Source organism: Poecilia reticulata, linkage group LG12 (genome assembly GCF_000633615.1).
Source record: "Poecilia reticulata strain Guanapo linkage group LG12, Guppy_female_1.0+MT, whole genome shotgun sequence".
Classification (NCBI taxonomy): Eukaryota; Metazoa; Chordata; class Actinopteri; order Cyprinodontiformes; family Poeciliidae; genus Poecilia; species Poecilia reticulata.
Genome location: NC_024342.1, coordinates 6,647,434 through 6,670,673, shown reverse-complemented (window position 1 = coordinate 6,670,673; position 23,240 = coordinate 6,647,434). Strand labels below are relative to the sequence as shown.

The 23,240-nt window shown below is 40.0% G+C and overlaps 4 protein-coding genes across 7 annotated transcripts; 2 read left to right on the top strand and 2 right to left on the bottom strand.

Annotated features, from left to right (window-relative positions):
* Positions 1-144: 144 nt before the first annotated feature.
* LOC103473375 (torsin-1A-like) lies at positions 145-4,791 on the top strand. Its single transcript, XM_008423556.2, has 5 exons — positions 145-458; positions 1,713-1,978; positions 3,048-3,223; positions 3,815-3,942; positions 4,022-4,791. The coding sequence occupies exons 1-5, from the start codon at positions 269-271 to the stop codon at positions 4,264-4,266; spliced, it is 1,005 nt and encodes a 334-aa protein (XP_008421778.1). The 5' UTR covers positions 145-268; the 3' UTR covers positions 4,267-4,791.
* Positions 4,792-5,359: 568 nt separating this feature from the next.
* On the bottom strand, positions 5,360-8,033 carry nsa2 (NSA2 ribosome biogenesis homolog (S. cerevisiae)). Its single transcript, XM_008423555.1, has 6 exons — positions 7,893-8,033; positions 7,054-7,241; positions 6,832-6,982; positions 6,573-6,752; positions 5,784-5,976; positions 5,360-5,602 (listed from the first exon to the last, which is right to left on the bottom strand). Exons 1-6 carry the CDS (start codon positions 7,893-7,895, stop codon positions 5,535-5,537), a joined length of 783 nt encoding a protein of 260 aa, XP_008421777.1. The 5' UTR covers positions 7,896-8,033; the 3' UTR covers positions 5,360-5,534.
* A 221-nt stretch (positions 8,034-8,254) lies between these two features.
* gfm2 (GTP dependent ribosome recycling factor mitochondrial 2) lies at positions 8,255-14,399 on the top strand. 2 transcript variants are annotated; one of them, XM_008423552.1, is made up of 20 exons: positions 8,255-8,492; positions 8,563-8,647; positions 9,470-9,515; positions 9,606-9,703; positions 9,783-9,908; positions 9,989-10,077; positions 10,171-10,259; positions 10,349-10,409; positions 10,559-10,744; positions 10,827-10,907; positions 11,001-11,149; positions 11,824-11,964; positions 12,042-12,141; positions 12,213-12,405; positions 12,651-12,727; positions 12,816-12,954; positions 13,022-13,195; positions 13,623-13,738; positions 13,821-14,003; positions 14,088-14,399. In XM_008423552.1, the coding sequence occupies exons 1-20, from the start codon at positions 8,451-8,453 to the stop codon at positions 14,214-14,216; spliced, it is 2,304 nt and encodes a 767-aa protein (XP_008421774.1). In that variant the 5' UTR covers positions 8,255-8,450; the 3' UTR covers positions 14,217-14,399. The 2 variants fall into 2 exon arrangements, with proteins under 2 accessions (XP_008421774.1, XP_008421773.1); XM_008423551.1 differs by having other exon boundaries at positions 8,551-8,647.
* On the bottom strand, positions 14,400-22,240 carry hexb (hexosaminidase B (beta polypeptide)). 3 transcript variants are annotated; one of them, XM_008423549.2, is made up of 15 exons: positions 22,225-22,240; positions 21,183-21,466; positions 20,893-21,044; positions 19,175-19,240; positions 18,893-18,939; positions 18,679-18,789; positions 18,493-18,594; positions 18,273-18,405; positions 18,018-18,198; positions 17,856-17,942; positions 17,704-17,776; positions 16,134-16,314; positions 15,108-15,198; positions 14,790-14,894; positions 14,400-14,710 (listed from the first exon to the last, which is right to left on the bottom strand). In XM_008423549.2, the coding sequence occupies exons 2-15, from the start codon at positions 21,434-21,436 to the stop codon at positions 14,647-14,649; spliced, it is 1,647 nt and encodes a 548-aa protein (XP_008421771.1). In that variant the 5' UTR covers positions 21,437-21,466; positions 22,225-22,240; the 3' UTR covers positions 14,400-14,646. The 3 variants fall into 3 exon arrangements, with proteins under 3 accessions (XP_008421771.1, XP_008421770.1, XP_008421772.1); XM_008423548.2 differs by lacking the exon at positions 22,225-22,240 and having other exon boundaries at positions 21,183-21,524; XM_008423550.2 differs by lacking the exons at positions 16,134-16,314; positions 22,225-22,240 and adding an exon at positions 16,772-16,946 and having other exon boundaries at positions 21,183-21,523.
* Positions 22,241-23,240: the final 1,000 nt, after the last annotated feature.

The window sequence follows — 23,240 nt, the reverse complement described above, 5'->3', positions numbered from 1 at the left end:
CGTTTCCTCGTCAATATGCGAGAGCTTAGAGCGATGCGCGCTCCCGCGACAGGGGATGCAAATTTGGGCAGGCGGGCTTTTCTGGGCATAACACCTGACCTGCACCTGGCGCCCACAGAATCTGCCTTGGGCGCGGGCGTGCACCTGTCAAAGGGCGTGCCCTTTGGACTCTGACAACCCAAATTTACAACAGCACTTCCTCTTCAAGTCGCTTCCCCATATTAATGTATTCCTTTCGGTTTTATCTCAGTTTGTCTTGGTAATCGAAATGCAGCCGAAAAAGCAACATGTCCTGCTCATCTGGCTACTTCTCTACTCCAGCATGGTGGAGGCCCTGGAACCCGTAGGCACCACTATCGCAATAGGAGCGGTTGCTGTTACAGGAGTTTTAGTGAGAAGCATGTCCTGCTACTTCAACGAGTGCTGCCAACCCGAGTGGATATCATTCAATATAACAAGTGAGCAAACAATTCCACTTCAGCTTCTGAGTGTTGTGTGTGTTCCTTTTTTTTAATCCTTAAGAACGTCAAATGTAAACATTGTAGGCGAACGTAGCTCAAAACCAATGACGGAAGCGCAACGTTGTAAACCGATTGTTTTGTGCTGTTTTTTTTCTTGTGCTCTCCATACTATTTAATTCTACACAATCGTCTTATGTAAAAACAAAATCCGAGTGGTTCGACAATGAAAGTTTAGCATATCTGTTTGATGAACGCGTTTGTTCAATGAAAACGAAACTGAAGAATATTGTCTCTTCAGTGTTTGGCACCAGCACCTGTTGCAACACTTTCACATCTGTAGATCACCTCAGTAGACTTTGACAATCCACAATTTAGGACATTTTTGGTTAGAATGTCCACAGCTTAAGACCAGGCAATAAACATCAGGGGGCATAACAAACTGAAAAACAACTACCAACTGCTGTCTCTCATGTACAGAATGAATGTTAATTGCCACAGGGGCAGATGACATGGTCTTTGTGACAGAGGTCACAGATTAAGTGGCATGGCTTTGGTGCTATGATGCCATGGCTTTGGTGGCAGATTGAACATTGAATATGAAGAAATTTATATTGACCAAATCAATAAAAAAAATAACAACAAAAAAAAAACAAGAATGTGCATACACACATACAGCCGTCACTGATTTGGTGTCATTTGTCACAGAATCTGTGGCCGGTGCAACAGATGCCACACCAAATCAGTGGCAACTGTACATGTATTCTTGCTTTTTTTTGTATTAAATTTTTTTGAAAATGACTTATTCATATTCAATATTTAATCTGCCACGGAAGCTGTAGCAGTTGCCACCAAAGTGTTAGCTGCCACAGAAGCTGTGCCACAGAACCCGTGGCAGGTGGTTCTGCCACAGGTTAATTACCTCCTATCTACACAAGAAGGAGGTAATTAAGCCGTTTCATTCCAATGTTTTGTACCTGTGTCACATCTAAAAACTGCAGGACAGCGGGCCTTGAGGACTGGAGTTTGACATCTCTGCTTAGACGATTGTAGTAACAAACATGTTAGAGCTAGACACTATTTCTTCAATCTCAAGCCCTCAAATCTGTTGTTACAACTTGTATGAGGTATTATAATGCATTTGTTTTTATTAATTTGCAAGACACCAGACGTTACTCCACCAAATTAGGAAATAAATTATGGCCACAAATTCCAGCCACAAATTCTGATTAGCTTTTTGCCTGAATTTTCTAGAGCTAGAGAGAAACCTGGACAACAAGCTGTTCGGACAGCACATTGCGTCCAGCATCATTTTAAATGCTGTGAGCGGCTTCATGAGAAACAGGAACCCGAAGAAGCCCCTGGTCCTCTCTCTCCACGGGTGGACTGGCACCGGGAAGAACTTTGTGAGCCAGCTCATCGCCGAAAGCATTTACAAAAAAGGAATGAAAAGCCGCTTTGTCCACTTGTTCACATCCACGCTTCACTTCCAGCATAAACATAGGATTGATACCTACGAGGTAAGGAATACATCTCTAATCAAGTCAAGTTTAGGGCAGTTCAAAATTACTTTACATTATAAGAATATAATGCTGTATTGTGAACAGCTAACAATGAACAACACTACATTTTGTCAAATGCCGTGATGAAAATTATTTAGAGTAATTTTTATCAAATATTGGAATGAAGACTAGAACTAATCAATGTTCCAGTTACAACTCTAAACAGGTGGGGTCTTTAGCCTTGATTTAAAGGAACTCGTGTTTGAGCAGTTTTGTTTTTTTTCTGGAAGTTAGTTCCATATTAGCGGAGCATAAAAACTGATCTCCATGTTTGGTTCTGGTTATGGTGATGCAGTGCAGACCAGAAGACCTGAGAGGTCTGGAAGGTTGATACAACAGCATGTTAATGTATTTTGGTGATATGTCGTCCGTCCGTCAATCCATTAATTTTCTATACACCCTTGTCCATAGTGGTGTCTGGAGGGCTCCTGGTGCCTATCTCCAGCGAATGTTTTGGGCAATAGGCGGGGTCACCCTGCACAGGTTGTCAGTCCATCGCCGGATATGTCGTTCACTGAATTATAAACTAACAAAAGCAGTTTGAAGTCTCATCTATGAGCTACAGGGAGCCAGTATAAGAACTTTGGAACTGGGGTGATGTGCTCCGTCTTCCTGGTTTTAGGGAGAACATGAGCATCAGCGTTCTGGATCAGCTGCAGCTGTCTGATTAATTTTCTAGGCAGACATATGAGGACACAGTTGCAGTAATCATTGTGACTAAAAAGGAACACTAGATGAATTTCTCTAGATCTTCCAGGAACATTTGTCCTTTAAGCCTGTCCTTCAGGTGATAGAAGGCAGACTTTGTAACTGTATATGGCTTTAAGGTTCAAGTCTGAGTCCATAACTACTCCCAGATTTTAGGCCTGATCACTCATTTCCTAGATGTAATAACTGAAGGTTTTAATAATTGGTGGTTTAATAATTGCTGTTTTTTAAGCCGGGGGGTGGGGAGGGAATGACAGGAAATTGAACAGAGTCGTTCCTGTCCAGTTCAGCCAGCTGACTTATTTGCTTTTCTTCTCAGGCTCAGTTGCAGCAGTGGGTCAGAGGCAATGTGACCGACTGTGAGCTTTCCATGTTCATCTTTGATGAGATGGACAAGATGCACCCAGGCTTGATTGACAGCATTAAGCCATACCTGGACTACTATGACAATCTGGACGGGGTCTCTTATGGGAAGTCCATCTTCATCTTTCTCAGGTAAGACACCACAATATTTCAGATCCATTTAAGGACGACCACTACAGGCTACTTTTATTTTGAGTTATATGTTCATGAAGTAAATGCAGAAAAGTACAGTAATTTTCTTAACAAAAAAAATATCCTGTTTTGTAATTTAGGGTATATAAACTACTCTAAAGCAACACTGAATGCGAATCTGGGTTCTGATTGGGTCATTCTAACACACGTATATGCTTTGACCCTCCGTTGAAGCTTTTACTTGGTGTTATTACGTTAATGAACGTTTGGTTTCTGCTCCAGCGTGAATACCTTTGTAACTTAAAACAGGTTTTCTTCCAGGCTTACCAAGAGCTGTCTGTGTGGTTAATGATCTCCATGCCCAGTTTCAGTTTAGGTTGATAGCTTTACTATTATGTGAAACATAGACTCTTGTGTTTTCTCAGATGCATTGAACCCAAGCTGTGAGATGTCCACAGCTTGGGATATTGCTTCAGATCTTAGCCCAGCCTTGAACTGTGTTCTAATTATGAGACTTCAAATGTTGCTGTTTTTTTTTAGTTGGTTCTTTTTTTACATTTCAACTTTTTGTTTCTGGTTTTTATCCAACAGCAACGAAGGAGGAGACAACATCGCTAAAACGGCTCTAGAGTTCTGGCAGGCGGGAAAATCTCGAGAAGAGATTGAACTCGACGACCTGGAAAACACACTTTCACTGTCCGTGTACAACAACAAAAATGGTAAGCTTAGATCTCGTCAACATTTCCTTAAAATCAAGAAAAAGTGCTCAGAGTCCTTTTTCTGTTTCCTGTCCCGCAGGGGGCTTCTTTCGCACAAGTTTGATCGACAAGAACCTGGTGGACTTCTTCATTCCCTTCCTGCCACTGGAGTACGAGCACGTGGTCCAGTGCGCCATGGCCGAGATGGAAGCCAGGAACCTCAGACCGAACCGCGATGTGGCAGACAGAGTGGCCAAGGAAATGATCTATACCCCTAAACTTGACAGGCTGTACTCTTCCACAGGCTGCAAGACGGTACAGAACAAGCTAAACTTCTACATATAGATGTAGAAGGAAATGAGGATGAGGCACTAAGTGATGTGACGGATGTGAACGGATTACAGGAAGTAACTGGATCAAATCTTTCTCAGTTTTTATTAGAAGGAATTTTGCACTTCAGCAGCTCTTTATTTACTCTAATAAATGACCAGAGCTGTTAAATCTCATGGCGCACTGCTAAAAATTACACAAGGGAAATTAAATGTCATAAGATTTGTTTTTAAGAAACTCAAGATCATCCTCTCATCGTCAATTCTGATAGTCTAAATGGAAACAGTCTTTGTGTTGGGTTGATGCTTCCCAAAGTGTTAAATTGTGTGAAATATATAAGATGATTCTCAAAAGCAAGGTTTTTGTTATGAAACATAATCAAGACCATGATAATCGCTTTAAAACATTTTTCACTTATAATGTATTATGACAATGTAAAAAACAGAACACATTATAATCATATTTTAGAGGGTAAATATGGAAATGCATTAAGTTAGACATTGACCTGAAGCAACTTCTATAATAAAACGTTGTGAATATGCAAATTCATAAAATTTTTCAACACACATCACATTTTCTTTCTAAGGTCATGCAGCCCTAGTACAGAAGTAAATAAATCACTGATATTCCCATTTTTGTGTCTGAGGAAGTGAAGACGGTACAGATGTAAAGGATCTGGATTAAACTAAAATAAGATCAGATCTTTCTAAATATAATTTTTACTTTAGGTTCATAATCAGCTTCAGAAATGTCATCTGTGGAGAGAAAAAAATGTGATAAACTAGACAGATGTTCTTTGTACCCCAATGACTTATAACACCATTTAAGTTGATATTCCAAAAACCCAGAATCTAGAGGCAACTTTTGTTTTATTTTTACTAGATCATTTTCAAACACACAATCGTCACATTTGTGATTTTAGATTATTTTTGCTTAAAATGGCTTTAAGCTTGAGACAAGTCTCTTGTCAAAGAACATATCAGCTGACATGACAGACACAAACAGCTTCAACTTTGAGTTCTTAAGCATATTTTGATATAATCTGAGGTTATTTCTCTTATTCTATTGTTACACAATTTACAAGGAAGATGCAAAAGTCAAAAAAATATCTCATGTCATTTCAAGTTTATTTATATCAAACAATTTCCTTTCAGAGTGTCCTTTTTGCTGCAGTAGACATAGCCAATCACAGCTCCAGCCACCTTCCCAACAGTTTGGTGAATGTAGGTCCACTGTTAATCAATACTCTTGGTGTAATCAGGAGTTATCAGGCAGGTAGAGTTTTATACCAGAAGAACTGCATTAATACATCCATCGTTCTCTGGGTTATTTGTCACCTGGGCGTATTTACCTGAGAAGGAAAAAATAAAACATTTCAACGTGAAGATCTTCACTTGGTATGAAGTTTTAAAAGAAGAGGAATTTCTACTTTTTGAAGAAATATGTAAGTAAAAAAGTAACAGACAGAAACAAAATGATACTTTAAGTTATTTTACATCCTACAAAAAAATCCTTATTGAAGAAGAACTCACCCCAGATGACCTTTCCACCTTGTGTGACCAGGCCCAGCTCGCTGACATTGACCTCTATCACTGTTCCCTTGGTGATGACTCCCAGAGTGGTGTAGAGTGGTGACGAAGGGTTCTTCTTCACTCCCAGGATGGGAAGGCAGAATGTTGCTTTCAGTTCTGGGTGTGTGACGTGAGCCTTCTTAAAACGCAGACCCTAGAGAAGACACAGATATGTGAGTGACCGAGCTCAAACCAAGGAGTAGAGAGGCACCGATCCGATATTAATCTGTATCAGTACCGATACTGGAAAATTATTTTAGACCGGTTATTGGTCACCATGTGACCAATCCATAATTCAGTCTAATTCTATGCTTTTTACTCTGTTGTGATCCTTTATTACTTATTTTACATTATATTTAGAATTCCTAACTGCACTTTCTGAACCATCTTATAGGATGTTTGTTGCTGTTTGTTTTTGTCAGCTTCAGTTTCTTTATTTCACATCGACTGTTGCAATGACCAAACAAGTGAAAGTTGTGCTGTTTTTGTTTGACCAAGCTTGTCAAGCTTTTGGTGCATTTACATGCACTGTACTGGTGCAGAGATAAATTTGTACGTCAGTATATTTATGTCTGAGTTTAAAAAAAGAAATCTTTTAAGCCAACTCAGCACTGTTTTCTGTATCGCATCGGTACCGGCCGATATTAAACCCCAGATATCTGTATTTGTATCAAAAGTGCAAAAAGTGAAACGGTGCATCGGTACCAAGGAGTAGAAAACATTTTAACTCAACCTGTATGGTTGGCTTACCATAGGTCTGATGAAGCGCTCGTACTTTGGAGGTTTCCTTGTGAAGCCCTCTCCAACAAAGCAGACTTTAGTGACCATCCTCTTCCAGGCTTTCTTCTGTCTCTTTCCTGTTCGGATGACTTTAAGAACTTCTGTCTCTCCTTGAGCGCGAACCTTTGGCAGGGGCACCTCCCACTTGCCCTATAAGCACAATCATGTTAATTTTATACAAATGTTTACAAAAAGATATAGTATGTGCATGTCATAAAACATCACTTACAGCTTTCTCTTTCCTCTTCTGTTTGATCATGTTGGAGAGGACCTTTGCACGAGACTGTCCCTCTCTATCCAACAGGTAGGCCGGCACAGCTCCTTCAGGGGTCTTGTCATCGTCCTTCTGCTTGGTCTTCCTCTGTTCGTGCATTTTGATGCTGAAAACAACAAAAGAAAAAGTTACAAGGGTGAAAAGAAAACAAGACAGGATATCCTCCTCCATACTCACGTCTTCTTCATCTGGATCTTCTCTGCATGTCTCTGTTTGTGGTAAAGCTTGGCCTTCAAACCAATCATCTTCCTGGCTTTGTGGGACCGCTCGTGAGCCTCTCGGCTCTCCTTCTTCCGTTTCCTCTCATGGTGGTCCAGGCGGTAGCCGTGCCGCTTGCGGTGCAACTCGATGTGCTCGTTCTGAGGCTGAGAAACATGATGGACACGCACGTTCAAACTTTGCAGCTCAGGCTGTATGGAAATCAACTTTTACAGATTTAATTATAAACTTTTGTGAAATAAATTGTGGCAGAAAGATAACAGGTTCTTAATCTTTTTGAATTCAATGTAAAATGCTCTGTTTATAGTTTATGTCAGATATTTCTATAGTTGTTAGCCTTTAGCTATGTCACCATTAAAAACAGACATTTTAAGGAAATAATCAAGAAAATAAGGTCGGATGGTTTAAAAAAAAACAAACAGAAATATTGATTTAAGGCATTGAGACTGAGAACAAAATCACAAGCTAAAATTATTTTTAAAGTTCAGTTTTCTTATGCAAAAAATATTTAATCACACTCGATATTTGTTCGGAATTTTTCAGTAACCTTTCATGACTGGTACCTAAACTACTTTCGTGTGTAAAATATACCCTCGATATTGTAATGACATCAGGACCTGACAATAACACAAGGAGGTGGATTTTGAGACAAACAGCTGAAATCCAGCTTCGTTCAGAGTAGCGCCTGCCCTCGCTGCCACATGCTGACGAAAGCTAAAGCTAGCTCAAGAAAAGCTAGAGCGTTAAATTGTCTGATACCGGCCAATAAACAACATTTAGACGACTGGGTTTCTTACCATGTTGTTCTTCGGAAGTTTCTTGTTTCAATAAAGACGTTGCTGGTGGTTATGGTTGATGAAGGCACGGTGTTTTTTGGTGTTTTGCTTCAGGCTGAGGCTCTTCTGATGTTGTTTTCCTCGGAGCCGATACGTAGAGGAAGTGCGTCACCACGCTGAAACAATATATCCGTTTTTAAATTTTTTTTTTTTAGAATAGGCTTTGTTGTCAAACATTATAAAACGTACCCGTAGAAAAATGCTTTAATTTATTTGTTATGTACTCTAATATTTAAATTTACTTAACTGTAAAAAAAAAAAAAAAATACTTCTAAAAGCGGAACCAAATGACAGCCTGAGGGATCCAGGGGATGTATTTTGGAGTTGTGCCTTAAACGAGACTTATGAGTAACAAAAATGATTGTGCTCTCAAGGGTACTTTAATACCTTTGCTTTTCTGTATTATTCATATAAATTATTTGAATTTCTTATGTAACGAATGAGGTGACAGCTCTTCGCCAAGTCTCATTGTCTTTAAAGCTGCGACAGAAAGGCAGTAAGGAGCTTTTATAACAAGAGATGTCTGTCAGAGCCTTACAGACGTTCAAGGGGATCATATGGGTAAGACATATATTTATTTTACATATATGCTGCTATTAACTGATCCGATCAATAACAGTGTCGTTCACAGGGACGATGCTTATTGAGAGCTGGATCACAGAGCTGCAGATGTAGACTGAGCTGGCATTTAAGAAGACATTATGTTGCTCTACCAGGTGTGATTTACAACTCAATACAAATATTTTCATCACTACTAAAGGGCACTGTGGAGGCATTCTTTTAGGCTTAAGCGGGATTACTATAGCAGAATATATAATTACATTCCTTAAATAAATAATAAAAAAGACTATTTGGGATTTTTTTTAGCTTCATTGTTTAAAATGTTTTAAAGTTTGTGTTGGATTTTTAAGGAGAATATCCTTATCCAGGCAGCTTGGAATTACGTTTTATATACATTTTGTCACTTTACCACTTCAAATTAGGAACCATTTCTTCTTACTACTCTTTCATCAAGGCCATATTTGCTGAATACACAATGAATAATTGTCCTGTCAACAGATTTTATCTCCTAAGCTGTGGATCTCTGCATCTCTGAAAAAGCTTTTCCAGATTCATTAAACAATCATTTATTTAAATACATTTTATTTGAGGGTATTAGAGTAAAGTAGGTTAACACATTTGCACACTACACTTTTTAGATGCTTTTTCTGGTCAAACGTTTTGAAAATTCTTTATAGTTTTTCTTCTATTTCACAAAAAAAAGAAAAATTAAATACATCTTGTGTCTGTAATGTAATAAAATGAAAAGTTCAAGAGTTGAAAATACATTTGTAAGGCATTCAAGGAATTTATGCAAATAAATCATATTTTTAAAACATAAAAAAAAAAATCCAGTAAGTTATGATGTACACAATAAGCAATTAACCTCCAATTATTACTAATGTGACAAAATTATTAATTTTCTTAAAAACATACACCATTGATTAACTTGGATTTAGTCAAATACTCAGCATTTACCTTCTTGCTAACTATCACAGATGATATCAAATCACTGCGGGCGGTGCTCAACCCCGACATTTCCAAGTAAGGCGTTTTTATTCAGCAACCAAATTTTACTGACCATTTTCTACATGTCCTATTAGATCAGTGTTAATGTGTGCTGTGTTTCTGCAGGATCCGAAACATCGGCATCATGGCTCACATCGACGCAGGAAAGACGACCACAACAGAGAGGATGTTGTATTACTCCGGCTACACGAGGGCCTTAGGAGGTGTGTGTCAGACACAGACAGCAGTGTGTGGACGTCTGTTTTCCATGGCTTGAACTGTTGGCTCGTTTGTTTCCGTCAGACGTGGACGACGGGGACACGGTCACGGATTTCATGGCTCAAGAGAGGGAACGCGGCATCACCATCCAGTCAGCAGCTGTCACGTTTGATTGGAAAAGCCACCGCATCAACCTCATAGATACGCCAGGTAGATAAATTAAAAAAACTTGTTAAGCCTAAAATATTAAAATGAAAGTACAAATAAGCGTAGAGCTCGTGCGTTTGCAGGCCATGTCGACTTCACTCTGGAGGTGGAACGGGCGCTTCGTGTTCTTGACGGGGCTGTTGCCGTGTTTGACTCGTCTGCTGGCGTCGAGGTTGGCAAAGCAGATATATTTTTTCATTTTAGATTTAAAAACGATTTTCCTCGTGTAATTAGCAACTTCCGCTGCCTTTGATAACCCTAACAGGCCCAGACTCTGACCGTGTGGAGGCAAGCAGAGAAGCACCATATACCCTGCGTTTGTTTCCTGAATAAGATGGACAAACCTACAGCAGAGTAAGTGACTCGGACATCTTGTCTTCTGAAAACTGTGGGTTTTCTTTACATGATATTAAAAATGAAGCTATATTTTATTTTTCTTACAGCCTAAATTTCTCACTTGAGAGCATAAGACTGAAACTGAAAGCCACTCCAGTCCTCCTGCAGGTACATCAACATTCTCTCTAAATTGTTCATTTTTACTGAATAAATTCCTTTTATTTCCAACTCTTGTGTTCAGCTACAACATAAACATCTTTGTAAATAACAAATATGAGGTTTTATTGTAAGCTCCTCCTAAATCGATCCCTGTCTAGATACCAATCGGCAGCGGTAAGAACTTTACAGGTGTGGTGGACTTGTTGACCAATCAGAAGCTCACGTGGAACCTGACATCGACACAAGACGACGGACGAACATTTGAAGCCAAATCTCTCGGCCAATCCGAAGATCCAGAACTCCTGGAAGCAGCCGGTGAGGCCAGGACGGCACTCATTGAGCAGGTACACATCCTGGAATCTGCAGCAACAGCTAACTTTAAAAAAGAATGGTCTTTGATGAGCGTTTTTTTTCTCTGAATTCCAGGTGGCTGATCTGGACGATGAATTTGCTGAGCTGCTGCTAACGGATTTTAGTGACAATTTTGAGGCTGTTCCCGCAAAAAAAGCAAGTCTTCCATTGCACTGACCTACAACAGGACTTTGTGTTCAGATGTAATAATACTTTACAAACTTACCTGTGTTTAATCTGATATTCCAGCTACAGGAAGCTGTGCGGCGGGTGACCTTGGCCCGGAAAGGCGTGCCGGTGCTGTGTGGGAGCTCTCTGAGAAACAAAGGCGTTCAGCCTCTTTTAGACGCCATCACCTCTTACCTTCCCGCTCCTAACGAACGGCACCAAGACCTGGTGTGAGTGACCTCTGAAACCTGTTTCAGTAATTTAATCTGTTAAATAAACGGATGTCAAATTATATGTAGAACCTTATATGCATTACGTCGCCTATGGAAAATGATAAGGGAAGGAAATATTTTATTGGAAAAGTATTATCTCACACTGTAAATGTAACATTCAGTTTTAGTTTATTTATTGAAATATCACAGTAAGAATAGTTCCTCTCCAAAATAAAATAAAGACAAGAAAACATCCAATTAAATGTGGCAGATAATATTCTGAATGTCTTTGTGTTGGGTTACAAGAAAATCATGTTTCTCTGCAAAAAGTTAAGGTTAGGGCTACAATTCTTTTAGGAACATACATTTTAAATTCATTTCTAAGTAAAATACTAAGCATATTTTAAGGTTAATTATTCATATCTTTGAATTATTTTTGTTGTATCAGTGTAAATATTTAACAGATGTGAATAAACTTTCTATTGTGCATCATCATGAATAATTTAACTATAAAAAACTCTCAAGTGATATTGGGCACATATTTTTTTGGAGTGGCCCTGAAGGTTTTATTTTACAGAATTGATTTACTTTATTTACTTGATCTAAAAGTGGGGACTGAATTCTTAATTTATTTATTTCAAATAATGTGTCATTGTTTTTAATAAAATTATATGTCTGTTTTGGGCCAGCAGACGGTGGTACAAAGACGACCTGTGCGCCTTGGCCTTTAAGGTTCTCCACGACAAGCAGCGCGGTCCGCTGGTGTTCCTCAGGATCTACTCTGGAACGCTGAAATCACAGACGGCCGTCCACAACATAAACCGGAACAACACGTATGTCGTTTCCATCCCGGCAGCCGCAGCGTCGCTTATTCTTATGATACGGAGTGATTGAAACGTTCTGTTTGCAGGGAGAGGATGAGCCGACTGCTGGTGCCGTTCGCTGACCAGCAGGTTGAAATCCCCTCCATGAGTGCAGGGAACATCGCCCTGACCGTAGGACTGAAGCAGGTGACCCGTTTATTCCCCACGCCTTTTTTGAATATTAAGAGTTTGCTCATGTTTTTGCACTTTCACGTCAGACGGTCACGGGAGACACCATCGTTTCCTCCAAGGTGTCCGCGGCTGCCGCTGCTCGTCGAGCGCAGAGCGACGGCGGGACGGGGACGAAACGTGGAGACCAAGCCGACATCGGCATCGTCCTGTCGGGAGTGGAGGTCCCTGATCCTGTCTTCTTCTGCACCATAGAACCCCCCACCATGGCCAAGCAGGCAGGTCGGTGCTAGGGTCAACAATCACACAATTAGTTTTCTTTTTTCCCCTGAATTAAAAATGCAAAATGCTATTTTCACAAATTTCCTCCGTCTTGTCTCGCTTTGTGTTGATCTCCTGGATGAAATCCCACCAAAAATACCTCAAAATTGATTCCCCTAAAGAGAAAACATTTTAGTATAGTGTTTATCTTGACTCCCGAAAAATGTCCAGTCTTTCAAACATTTCTTTTCTTTCTTCACTAAAAGATCTGGAGAGTGCGCTCAACTGCCTGCAGAGAGAAGACCCCAGCCTGAAAGTCAGAGTTGACCCCGATTCTGGTCAGGTACTAGCATTTTTTTTTGGATCAGCTAGAGCTTTGTTCTGAGCACAGCGGGTTAATTTTAAACATCCTGTTTTCCCTCGGTGCCAAGACCATCCTGTGCGGGATGGGAGAGCTGCACATCGACATCATCCACGACCGAATCAGACGAGAATACGGCATCGAGACTCACCTCGGGCCGCTGCAGGTGGCCTACAGAGAAACTATCCTCCAGGAAGCCTCCACTGCAGGTACCCTGCTTCAAAGTTTATTTCTGGAAGGCTGAAAATATCAGCTAATGAATCCGCCTTTATTCAGACACACTGGACCGAACCATAGGGGACAGAAGGCATGCAGCGTCGGTCAATCTGACCGTCAGACCGGTAGACTTCGCCTCGTGTGAAGTAGCATTTACAGAAGAACTACAAATGCAGATCCAGCCAGAAACAAAAGAGGCTGTGGAAAACGGAGTGCAAAGCTCATACCTTCAAGGTAAAAGTAGTTTTAATAATTCTTTCTTATTCCTAAACATGAAAGTCTTTATCGCAACAACAAGGCAAAGGGTAGTAGTAAAAATGTTCAACAAAATGACAAAAAGAAAAAAAAAAAGAAGAAAAAATCCAGATTAAGGATGTCAGTTTGCACTTTTTGTTAAAGGTCTGGAAATGTGCTGAAAACTGTTTTTTTTTTTCTTTCAATCAATAAATTGTTACAAATTGTAATAGTTGTTACATGAATAGTTCATGTAATAACTAAAAAAATCAGTTGAATGAACAAGGAGCAGGAAGAATGATAATCTTATATAAAGAGAAACCTGACATATTTCAAATACACACACAAAAAAAGCCAAAAGCAGCTTATTCAAAACCATATGGATTGACCATTAGGGTTTTCAAATATGATTTTCTTTCCCCCTCAGGCCCGTTGCTGGGTTACCCCATCTGGGGCGTTTCTTCTCTGATCCACAGTGTTTCCGTGGAGCCGGGGACGTCTCCGGCCATGGTGTCGGCCTGCGTGTCCCGTTGCATGCTGAAGGTAAACCTAGAATGTTTGTTCATGTTAAAAAGCGTTGCACAGTAGATGGCCTGGGCTTAACAGTGTCGCTTCGGGAACCCAGGCCCTGAGGCTGGCAGGGGGACAGGTCCTGGAGCCCGTCATGTCCCTGGAGGTCACCGTCGGGGAGGAGTACCTCAGCTCGGTGCTGGGGGACCTGGCCCAAAGACGGGGGACTGTCAGAGAAATCCAGAGTCGCCACGACAATAAGGTGCTGATGGCAACGGTGCCCCTGGCTGAAATGATGGTGAGATTCAGCATGATTTAAATGATATGTCTGCCTCTGCTCTCTGAAAGTCATTTAATGATTTAATCTTCTGACACGTCAAAGGGTTATTCCACTGTCCTGCGAACTGTGACCTCTGGGAACGCCACTTTCTCAATGGAGTTGGACGCCTACGAAGCCATGAACCCCCATGACCAGAGCACACTTCTTAAAAGAATGTCCGGTCTGATGTGATCACACATTTTTACAGTTTTCTTCACATTTTCTGTGAAAAAAAAAAAAAGCTATTTATTATGGTAAATATTGAGATTACATTGAAAGGGGACGATGTCATACTCCTCTTATGCTGCTAAATGAATCCGCAGCCGCTGCATTTCTGTATAGTTTTTGCTAATAAAAACAAAAACACGGAAGCAATTACAATTTCAAGATTTTATTGAAATCTTTAGAAACAGTCTCACCAACAAAAACAAAAGCATGTAGAAAAAAAAAATCATTCACGTCGACATAGAACATAAGATTTGTGCATCGCATTCAATAAGTACAGTGACAGCTCTGAAGCAGAAGCTCCTCATTTGATTCCCCAGTTTTACAAACCACGCATAAAAGTTAATTGTGAGTGCGTGTGCTTCCCTTTTCGGTTCCCAGACCAGCACATCAGCGCTCAGACGCCTTTGTATTCATGCAGGCAGAAGCTGGGAGTCAGCGGCTCAGCTGGTATCCCACGCCTTACAGAAAAGAAAAAATATTCGTAATTTCTCTTGTAATAAGTAATAATATCCGTTACGTACTTATCTGGATACTTACTCTACCAAGCGACAGCGGTGAAGAGAAAGTCTGCTGAAGGCATCGCCGGTGTCTGTGACCTCTTTAGCGCTCCACAGCCGCTCTGCTACAGCACTGGCTCGAGGCCTAAGACATATAAAATAGCATTTTGGTATCATTTGTGATTACAGTGCTTCGAAAAAAAAAAAGTATTAACACTAGGAGTCGACAACATGGACTTAGAATTTTCGCACGCTATCCCTTAACACAACAAAAAACACACTAAAGTTTGTGCCTATAAACATGACAAAAAGTGAAAAATAAATGCCTTTAAAATAAGCTAAGACAGACATATTTTACCAGAGTCTCGGTATCAGATTCGTAGCGTCCACGTACTCTCCCCACATACAGGCCTCTCCACCAATCACAAGCTTCTTTTGTTCTTCAGTTCCTGTTTTTTTTAAGCATATTTTCACAAAATTCAGCTTCCTTTTCATAAGCACAAGCACATTTTCCTGCTCTTTATTCAACAGGCTTACAAAGATTTGCACAGGAGTGACAACACTGGGACATGTCAGTTTTAGTTAAAGGATTTTGCTTCATTTTAGCCAAACGCCGACTGAATAATAAAGCAGGGCCCGCGTAGAAGTGCTGATCGTAATCAACACATTCCCTGCGTTTCATACAGAATAGTGACACAAATCCATGCAAATGTATATGTTTCAAACATTCATGGTTCTTGTGTTTTGGCTCCTATTGAAAGAAATTTGAGCCAGAATTTTCTCGCCAACTGGTTGAAACGCAAAGTCTTCAATCTAGTTTTTCTCAAAATGTCTGTGCATAACACTGTTTACATTAACACTTTGATTTTTGTAAAATTATTTTAACATTTGAGAAGGTGACAACATCTCTGTGCGAGAAAACATTTCTCTCAGAGTAATTTTCATTTTTACTCATCAAACTGGCAAGTTTGATAAGCAATGAGCTGTGCTCCATTTACCTTTGCCTAGCTCTATTTCAGGAGGACAGTGGTTGATTCATGAATCTTTCTGTTAACAAGCCTGATCCATTAATCTTTACATGCTGAGTCACGTTTGAGTCAACATGCAGCGAAGAGTCTCAAAGCTGGAAAAACCTTTTGACTTTTAGGCATTTTCAGCAATAAAACCTCTTATTTTATAGGACTGTTGAAACAGATGACCTGGTTACAGAGTAATCTGTGGTCTTTAGTAAATAAAGTCCACAGGTCGCTAGCCAATTGCTGCTTTTCTAACTTCCTGCAGATGCTAGCTGTGTGGCAACACTAGAGCTAGCTTCAGGAACAAGGCAGTTGCAACTAGGTGAGGCGTAACCAGTATATACTATATACATCATGCAGACACAAACCCTGAAAATCTTGCGGGTCGGCTTTGTAAAAGCCCGGCCAGTCCTGGCCATAGGTGATATGGTTCAGGTACCACGGAGCCGACAGCAGGGTCTTGTACCCTGCCGACGTAATTCTTGCCATCTCAGACTGGTACGCCTGCGGGGTTCCTTTCCAAATGTGGATTAGTGTGTCTGGTTTCAGCTACAGAGCACACACACACGCACGCACACACACACACGTATACAGAGAGGGAGACAGATTGAAATAACAGACCACAATGAGTTTTTCCATCTGCTGATGGTGGTCCCTCCAAAACATCCCTGAACCTGGAGAGGTTCTGAGCACCTTTCGTCTGATGATAGAGGTTATCTTGTTTGACCTGATCATTGTGAAACCAAAGACTGAAGTCAACCAGTCGGGTGAAATACGCAAATAAAGAAGCAAAACCACCAACCGCACTGCCCCATGTTCACACACTGACTTTTGTTGTCACAACTGTGCAGTTTCTTTAAATTTAAGTCTGTTGAACAAAAACGAGCTGAAAAGTGATCCCCCTCCCTCAATCATGAGATGATTGGGTGGGGGGGGAAAGTAATCATCATCTTTATCTTCATCATCATCATTATTATTATTATTATTATTAACTACTAAAACTGACCGTTGAAGTTGAGCGGCTCAACCTTGTAGTAATTCAGCCAGTCCTGTCCAATGCTAATATAATCTAAGTACCATGGGGCGGAGAGGATGGTGGTGAATCCGGCTGCGGTCACTTTGCTCATCTCTGAGTTACTCCCACTGCCAATCCACACGTGCACTACTGTGTCGGGCTTCAGCTGCAATTGTTACAAGTCAAACCCATGTTTTTAATATACTGCAGACGTAGCTTAAAAAGAAAGCCAGTTGGAGGGAAAAAAATTGAAGATCAATCTGGAAATATTTAGGGAAAGACTCTTTTTGCTTTTATTTTATTTCTATCAATGTATTCAAGTTTAGCTCAAGTCAACTTCTGATTTTTTTTCTTTACTTACTGTAAAAAAATTGTCAGTAGAGACTTGTTTTATCTGAGTCGAACTGCTTTTGAGCAGCTGCATAGAAATTTGAATACCCAAAATTTTCCAGAATGAACTGTAGCTGAGTTTAGTACAGTTGATACAAAGCCACATATTTTGTACAGCTTCCCAAAATGACAGACAAATAGCAATAAGTACAATCTTTTTTTGCACAAGATACCAAATCATCAAAGCTGTCTTGAATTGACACATACTGCTTAATCTGTAAAATAAAATTATAAAAATGCTCCCATTTACGTCTGCAGCTAGTACTAGCATTTTTGTTCCCTGTTTTGATAGGACTTATTGATAATGCAACACAAAATTTCGGCACGGCTCCAGATGATTGTAGGAATATTGCAAATGGTGGGACAACATTAAAAGACAACTTAGAAGCATCTCCAGGGTCCATATAATAAGTTTCCTAAATTATTCAATAAAAGCAGAGTTAAAAACAGACTGCAGTTTAACAATCATTTTACACTATTTTAAGTAACAAATTTTGCATTCACTTTACAAAAATAAGAAAAATTGAGTATACCTTAACACCATTGTCAAAGACCTCCTGCCAGATGATGTAGCCTTTATTGGTAGCAGCGACAATGTCCAGAAGTCTATTATATGAAAAAAATCAATCAATAAAAAGAAATGTCTGAATATTTTCTACAAAAGGAACTAAAATAAGATGCGCACTTTTGGATGTAGAAGGACTCCAGTTTCCTGTAGTCCTTTCCAAAGCCTTGCTGCTCCATGAACTTCTGAATGTCTGGGTTGGACTGCCTGTAGAGACAATAAATAAGTAAATAACAGCCGCTAACATCTCTCTGGTCTATTAGACGGATCAGGGCTCCTCACCAGCACTCGAAGGACACCTCGTCACCTCCCAGGTGAATGTAGGCATCGGGAAAAACTTCGCTGATCTCTTTGAAGAACTGCGTCATGAAGTCGTAAGTGGAGTTGAGGATGGGGTTCACCGGTCCGAAGGTGCCAGATGGCTTGGAGCCGGAGTAGCAAGGTGTGAGCAGGTCAGTTTGACCTGAGACGGAAGCGGACATCAGGAGAATGTAGGAGCTGAAACCAAATGTGGACAGCAGCAACTAGGGAACCCACCTTTACCCCAAGACTGCGTGTGTCCTGGGGTGTCAAACTCGGAGACGACCCTAATGCCTCTGAGGCGGGCGAACTCGATCACCATTTTCACATCTGCGGGTGTGTACACGTGGGTGTACGGGTGGTAAGCGCCCTGTCAACATTGTGATGGGATACATTTATGTCAACACCGGGGGATGAAACATTTGGGTAACCTGAGATGATGAAGCTTTTCTGGAACCTTTTGGCTCAAGTTTGGGAACGTCCGGCTCAAGTAGGGAAAAGACGGATCATCGACGATGTGCCAGTGGAAGACGTTGAATTTATTCATCGCCATGATTTCCTGCAGGGTGAAGTAAAGTGGAATACATTTTTAAAAAGTTACGATAAATTAACTACTTGCTCCAAAAACATGTGGCTTATGTACCAGATTTGTCAGGATGGCTTTAACTGGAAGGAAATGCCGAGACGTGTCCAGCAAGATGCCTCGGTGAGCAAATCTTGGGAAGTCACTGATAACCGTTGAATTGATGGTTTTCTGGGAAAAAGTTGCAGAAACAACATAAACCGCAGCTTAAACACCTGTGGTGGGAAACGGTTCACCAACAAGGAGATAGACCCAATTCATCTGTCTCACTTACGGTTCCATACTCGTCCTCAAAGACCAACTGGCTGAAAGTCTCCAGACCTCAAAAAGGAGAAGACGACATAAAATACACATTTCCAAGCAAGTTAAACCCCATTTAAAAATGTCCTGCACGTCTTATGTCACGGGACATAAGATCTAAATTTAATTTTGTTATGTTGACCTCATAACAAACGCAATTGAATAATTGACCTCACAATAGAGAGAGAGAAAAAAGTTATGTACTTGTCATTTGATGATGATTTAAAACCAGGCACATGGGTAAATAAACTCCTACCATGCAGGGCTCCCCAGACCTTCGGTGCTTTCAGGACAGCGATCGGCTGATCCACGGTCAGCTCATCTGCAGAAACAAACAGTTGTAGTAAGACCTGGTAAAGCTTTCCAGGAGGTTAAATCAGGACTGTAAGCCATGAAACATTTGGTCTGGGTTAATCCTTGAATTTGCTTTCCAGGTAATCTTTACTTCCTCCTTCCCATCACAAGTAGGATTACTGTTCTTGGAAAATGTATTCACTAGCTAAAGCACATGTTTTTTTTTTTTGTCCAGCTCTTTACAAATTCCTCTTTGATCAAATGGAGCTAAATCGCTCACCGAAAAATGTGACTGTTTATCATTTCATTAGATAAGATTATCTAAGTGTGTCAAGTTGACTGTAAACTTGTGAGATGGTAATCTTCCCTATGCTTCATTAGCCACGATTTTTCACTGCAGTGGGATCAACTCCAAGAAAATATTTTCATGATCCCTCATTACTAAAAGGCAGCAGAGATCAAGCCTATAATAATTACTTTTTACATTTAAATATACTAATAAGACAAGATAATTTAACTAAATTTAAAACAGAGACTTCATCATAAGATCCATTTTTTTAAATTTGGAAATGTACTTTTTAATGCAGAAGCATAATGTCAGGGTGAAAAAAATGAAACCATTTAATTAAAGTATTCAATGGGATATGATTTATGCGTTTTTCTTAATAACTTGGGTCACAATTTGTGGCTAGGTTTTTTTTTAATCCGATAAATGCAACTGAAACATTTTTTAAGATGATGAGTTTTCAGGAACTTTTTTTTAAATTTACCACTACTTCCCATTTCCAGTGTGTAGATACGATGTGCAACTTCATTTAGCCACTCTTCAAAATGGGAAAGTCGTTTTGGGTAAAAGCTGAGCTTCTTAAAGACAGAGAGGCCAATTTCAAAGTACAGCTATGAAATGAAGTCATATTTCTCTTAAGTTTTTTTTTTTTATATATTCAACTTTTTCATAACAACTGTAGGTAACAGACGCTAAATAGTGCTTTAAAGTGGCACTATGGGAAATGCAACGTGAGCTGAATATATATTGACAGTTTGTCAATGACAGGTCATTTTGTAAATTAATATTACTATTCATGGCATATTCCCCCTTTCCACTGACTACATGTACAACATTTTAATTTCTTTGTCTGAAATTACGCTATGATCGCAAAAGTGACATTTATTTTCCAAGGTTGTTTTTTTTTATTCGTGTATTTATTTCAAAAGAAAAAAAACAATAAAACATTATCTACACCACCAGTATCAGAAAGTTTTAAATCTTCTGTAACCCTTTTAAAATTGTAATAATAACGCCATTATGTTGTTGAAGTGCAAAAATATTAATGTTATTTATTTTGATTAGTTCAACCAAATGAGTTTTTGCTATTCACATATTTTATAGAAAATATGTAAACAAAACCAAGGATAAATGAAACGGTAAAAGGCGGAATGCTTTGCTTTATCAGCTGCACCCTGCAGAAAATAAGTCATAAATAAAATATATGTTCATACTTTAATTGCGCACATGGAGTTAGAGAGGCAATATTCTTTTGCCTATGTTTTTCGCTCATAAAAACTTAGGTTCTCCAAATGCAGCTCTATGTGCACTAGATGATATTATCTATTTAAAGGCATTTTTGCATGAAGAGCTGGTCACCAAAAAAAAATGTTATCAATGAGGAAGAGACTCACATGACTCATCAGAAGACACACTGGGGTAACCGTCACACTCCGAGTCAGGTGATGTGATCCACACCTGCAGCTCCAACAGGTCCGTGGGACCTGCTCTCGCGCTTCGATTCACCTTCTGCTTTTTAGCGCCCCCAAATATGTATTCATAGTACCTGTGGAGAGAGATACAGCAGATAAGAGCCAAAACAGGTCCGTGAATGCATCATGAACGTAACTAACTGAAAGAGAACCCCCACGCCCCCACCACCACCCGCAACCCCCCGGCCAGAAAAAACCCAAACTTTCCAGACCTCCTGTAGGCCAGTTGAAGGAGGCCGCAGCTGGCCCCGGCTCCAGACTCTTTGGCATCAGTGATACTGAAGCTGGAGGAGCTCAGCTTTAAGGAAACATCCGAAATTTGCACGTTCTGCGGCAGAGGCCACAGAGAGCCGTATTTGGAGGGCTGGAAGACGAGGTCGGGCTCCTTGTCGACGTCGTTGTCCTGAAGCCCCCGGCAGGAACCGAGAGCCAGCAAGATGAACGTAAACCCCAGTAGACTGTTCATGTTAACTGAAGAGCTGTAAAGTCACAAGACCTGGACGAGAATGACAAGAGGATTTGTATGGGAAACGAGAGGGCGGGATTCCCCACACGGAAGTAACAATTTAAAGAGACCGTATGTACATGCAGCACCCTTCACTTTTTTTATTTGGCTTCTCTAATAAAAAATAATTTTAATCTTTAATACTTCTACTTTATTCTCGTAATTTAATTACTCTTAGTCTGGCACTAATACTAGGTCGTACCGTCGTACTAGTACTTCGTCGTAGTTAAAAATGATTTATTAAAGCAATACCACAGTGTAACAGCATAAGATGCTCAACATTTTTCATTTTATCGGAGTTTTACGACTGCTTTTTCGCGTTGGAGTTCTCCTAACGACTTCAGTCTGGTAATTATGACTTTATTCTCGTATTCCGTCGTAAAATACGGTGCCACTTTAAATTATAGTTTTTTTATTGTACTTGCAGTGTTACGGTGACAAAGGTATATTTCCAATGTTACAGAAAACAGATTTAATAATTCCTTCTGTTTGTTCCTGAGTCGGGAAACGTCACATGTTCACATGTTTTGAATTAGTTAAGGAAGCAATAGCGACCCCGGTGGTTGCTATGGAGATGTATTTAACTCCTCCACCTGTACGAGGAACTTAATGTTTGTTACAATATAAAAGATTAGCAACGTATAACTGGCTTAGCACAATTTCTGCTTTAGTTTCCTCTTACAGTATGAAAGTACACACGCTGAGTTCATTAACGACTGTAAAATGACCAGGTGTGAGTGTGAGCTTACATGGTTCTCTGTCTCTATGCAGCATTGCTGGTGACTTGTTCAGGGTTTAAAGCTCCCCTCAGTCTATTTTCCGGATGTCATGTGATCTCATCACTATGGGGTCCAAACAACAGCTCAAGGACAAAACTATTCTCGCTTCTAAAATGCTGAGCCTGCGAAACCTGAAGAGTTTTTAACAAAAGAATTAAACGCTTAGTGGTTTTCAAGGCAGCACCCAGCACTGACAGTAAATCATAAGAATTTGGTGGTTCAAAGAAATTTGTAGCTGAATTTCTCTAAAATAGCAACCCCCCCGCCCCTTTTTTTTGATCTTGTTTAAAGTGTGAACTTGTGTTCATAGTTTTTCTTTTTTTTTTATCTGGTGTTTATTTATTTAACACAGTGCTTGTGGAATATTAAAAGAAAGTCAGAACTAAGAAGTAAAGTGTGGTGACGTATTTCTTAAACACAACCATCTGGTTGATCAGATGTTTTTCTTCTGTAAACTTTGACATGCAGCTGAGTAAGTAGGTCAGAGCACATGTAGGTGTTGATTAAAAGTTACACATTAATCTTCGTTATTGCGCGTTTCTCGTGCATACATGGATACATGTAGGCTCCACGCATGCACAGAGGAAATAGAGTCTGAATGCAGGTTTACAGAATCTGCTGCAGCACCAGTTTCATGTAGAACAGGCTGGACTGCAGTGAGGCCGTCAGAACAGGCCTGTTTGCTTTGTTGTCACGGTACAGTTCACTTTAAAAAATCTTTAATAATATGCACAGTCATTACACTACTTTTCCTGAGGACAGCATGAGGGAAAAAAAAACAACTATTCTTTGACTGTTTTTATAGTGTAGTTGCAAAGGATTCCAAACCCTTGAAATTTTAAGGTTGGATTTTAAGGGATGAACCAGAGGTCAGCAACTTTTACAACCCAAAGAGTCATTTTTGCCTTCGCTCTAGCTTGGCAAAGTCGTTTGGAGCCACAAACGCTGACTCTTTTACAATATCTATTATAAGATTTCATTTTTTT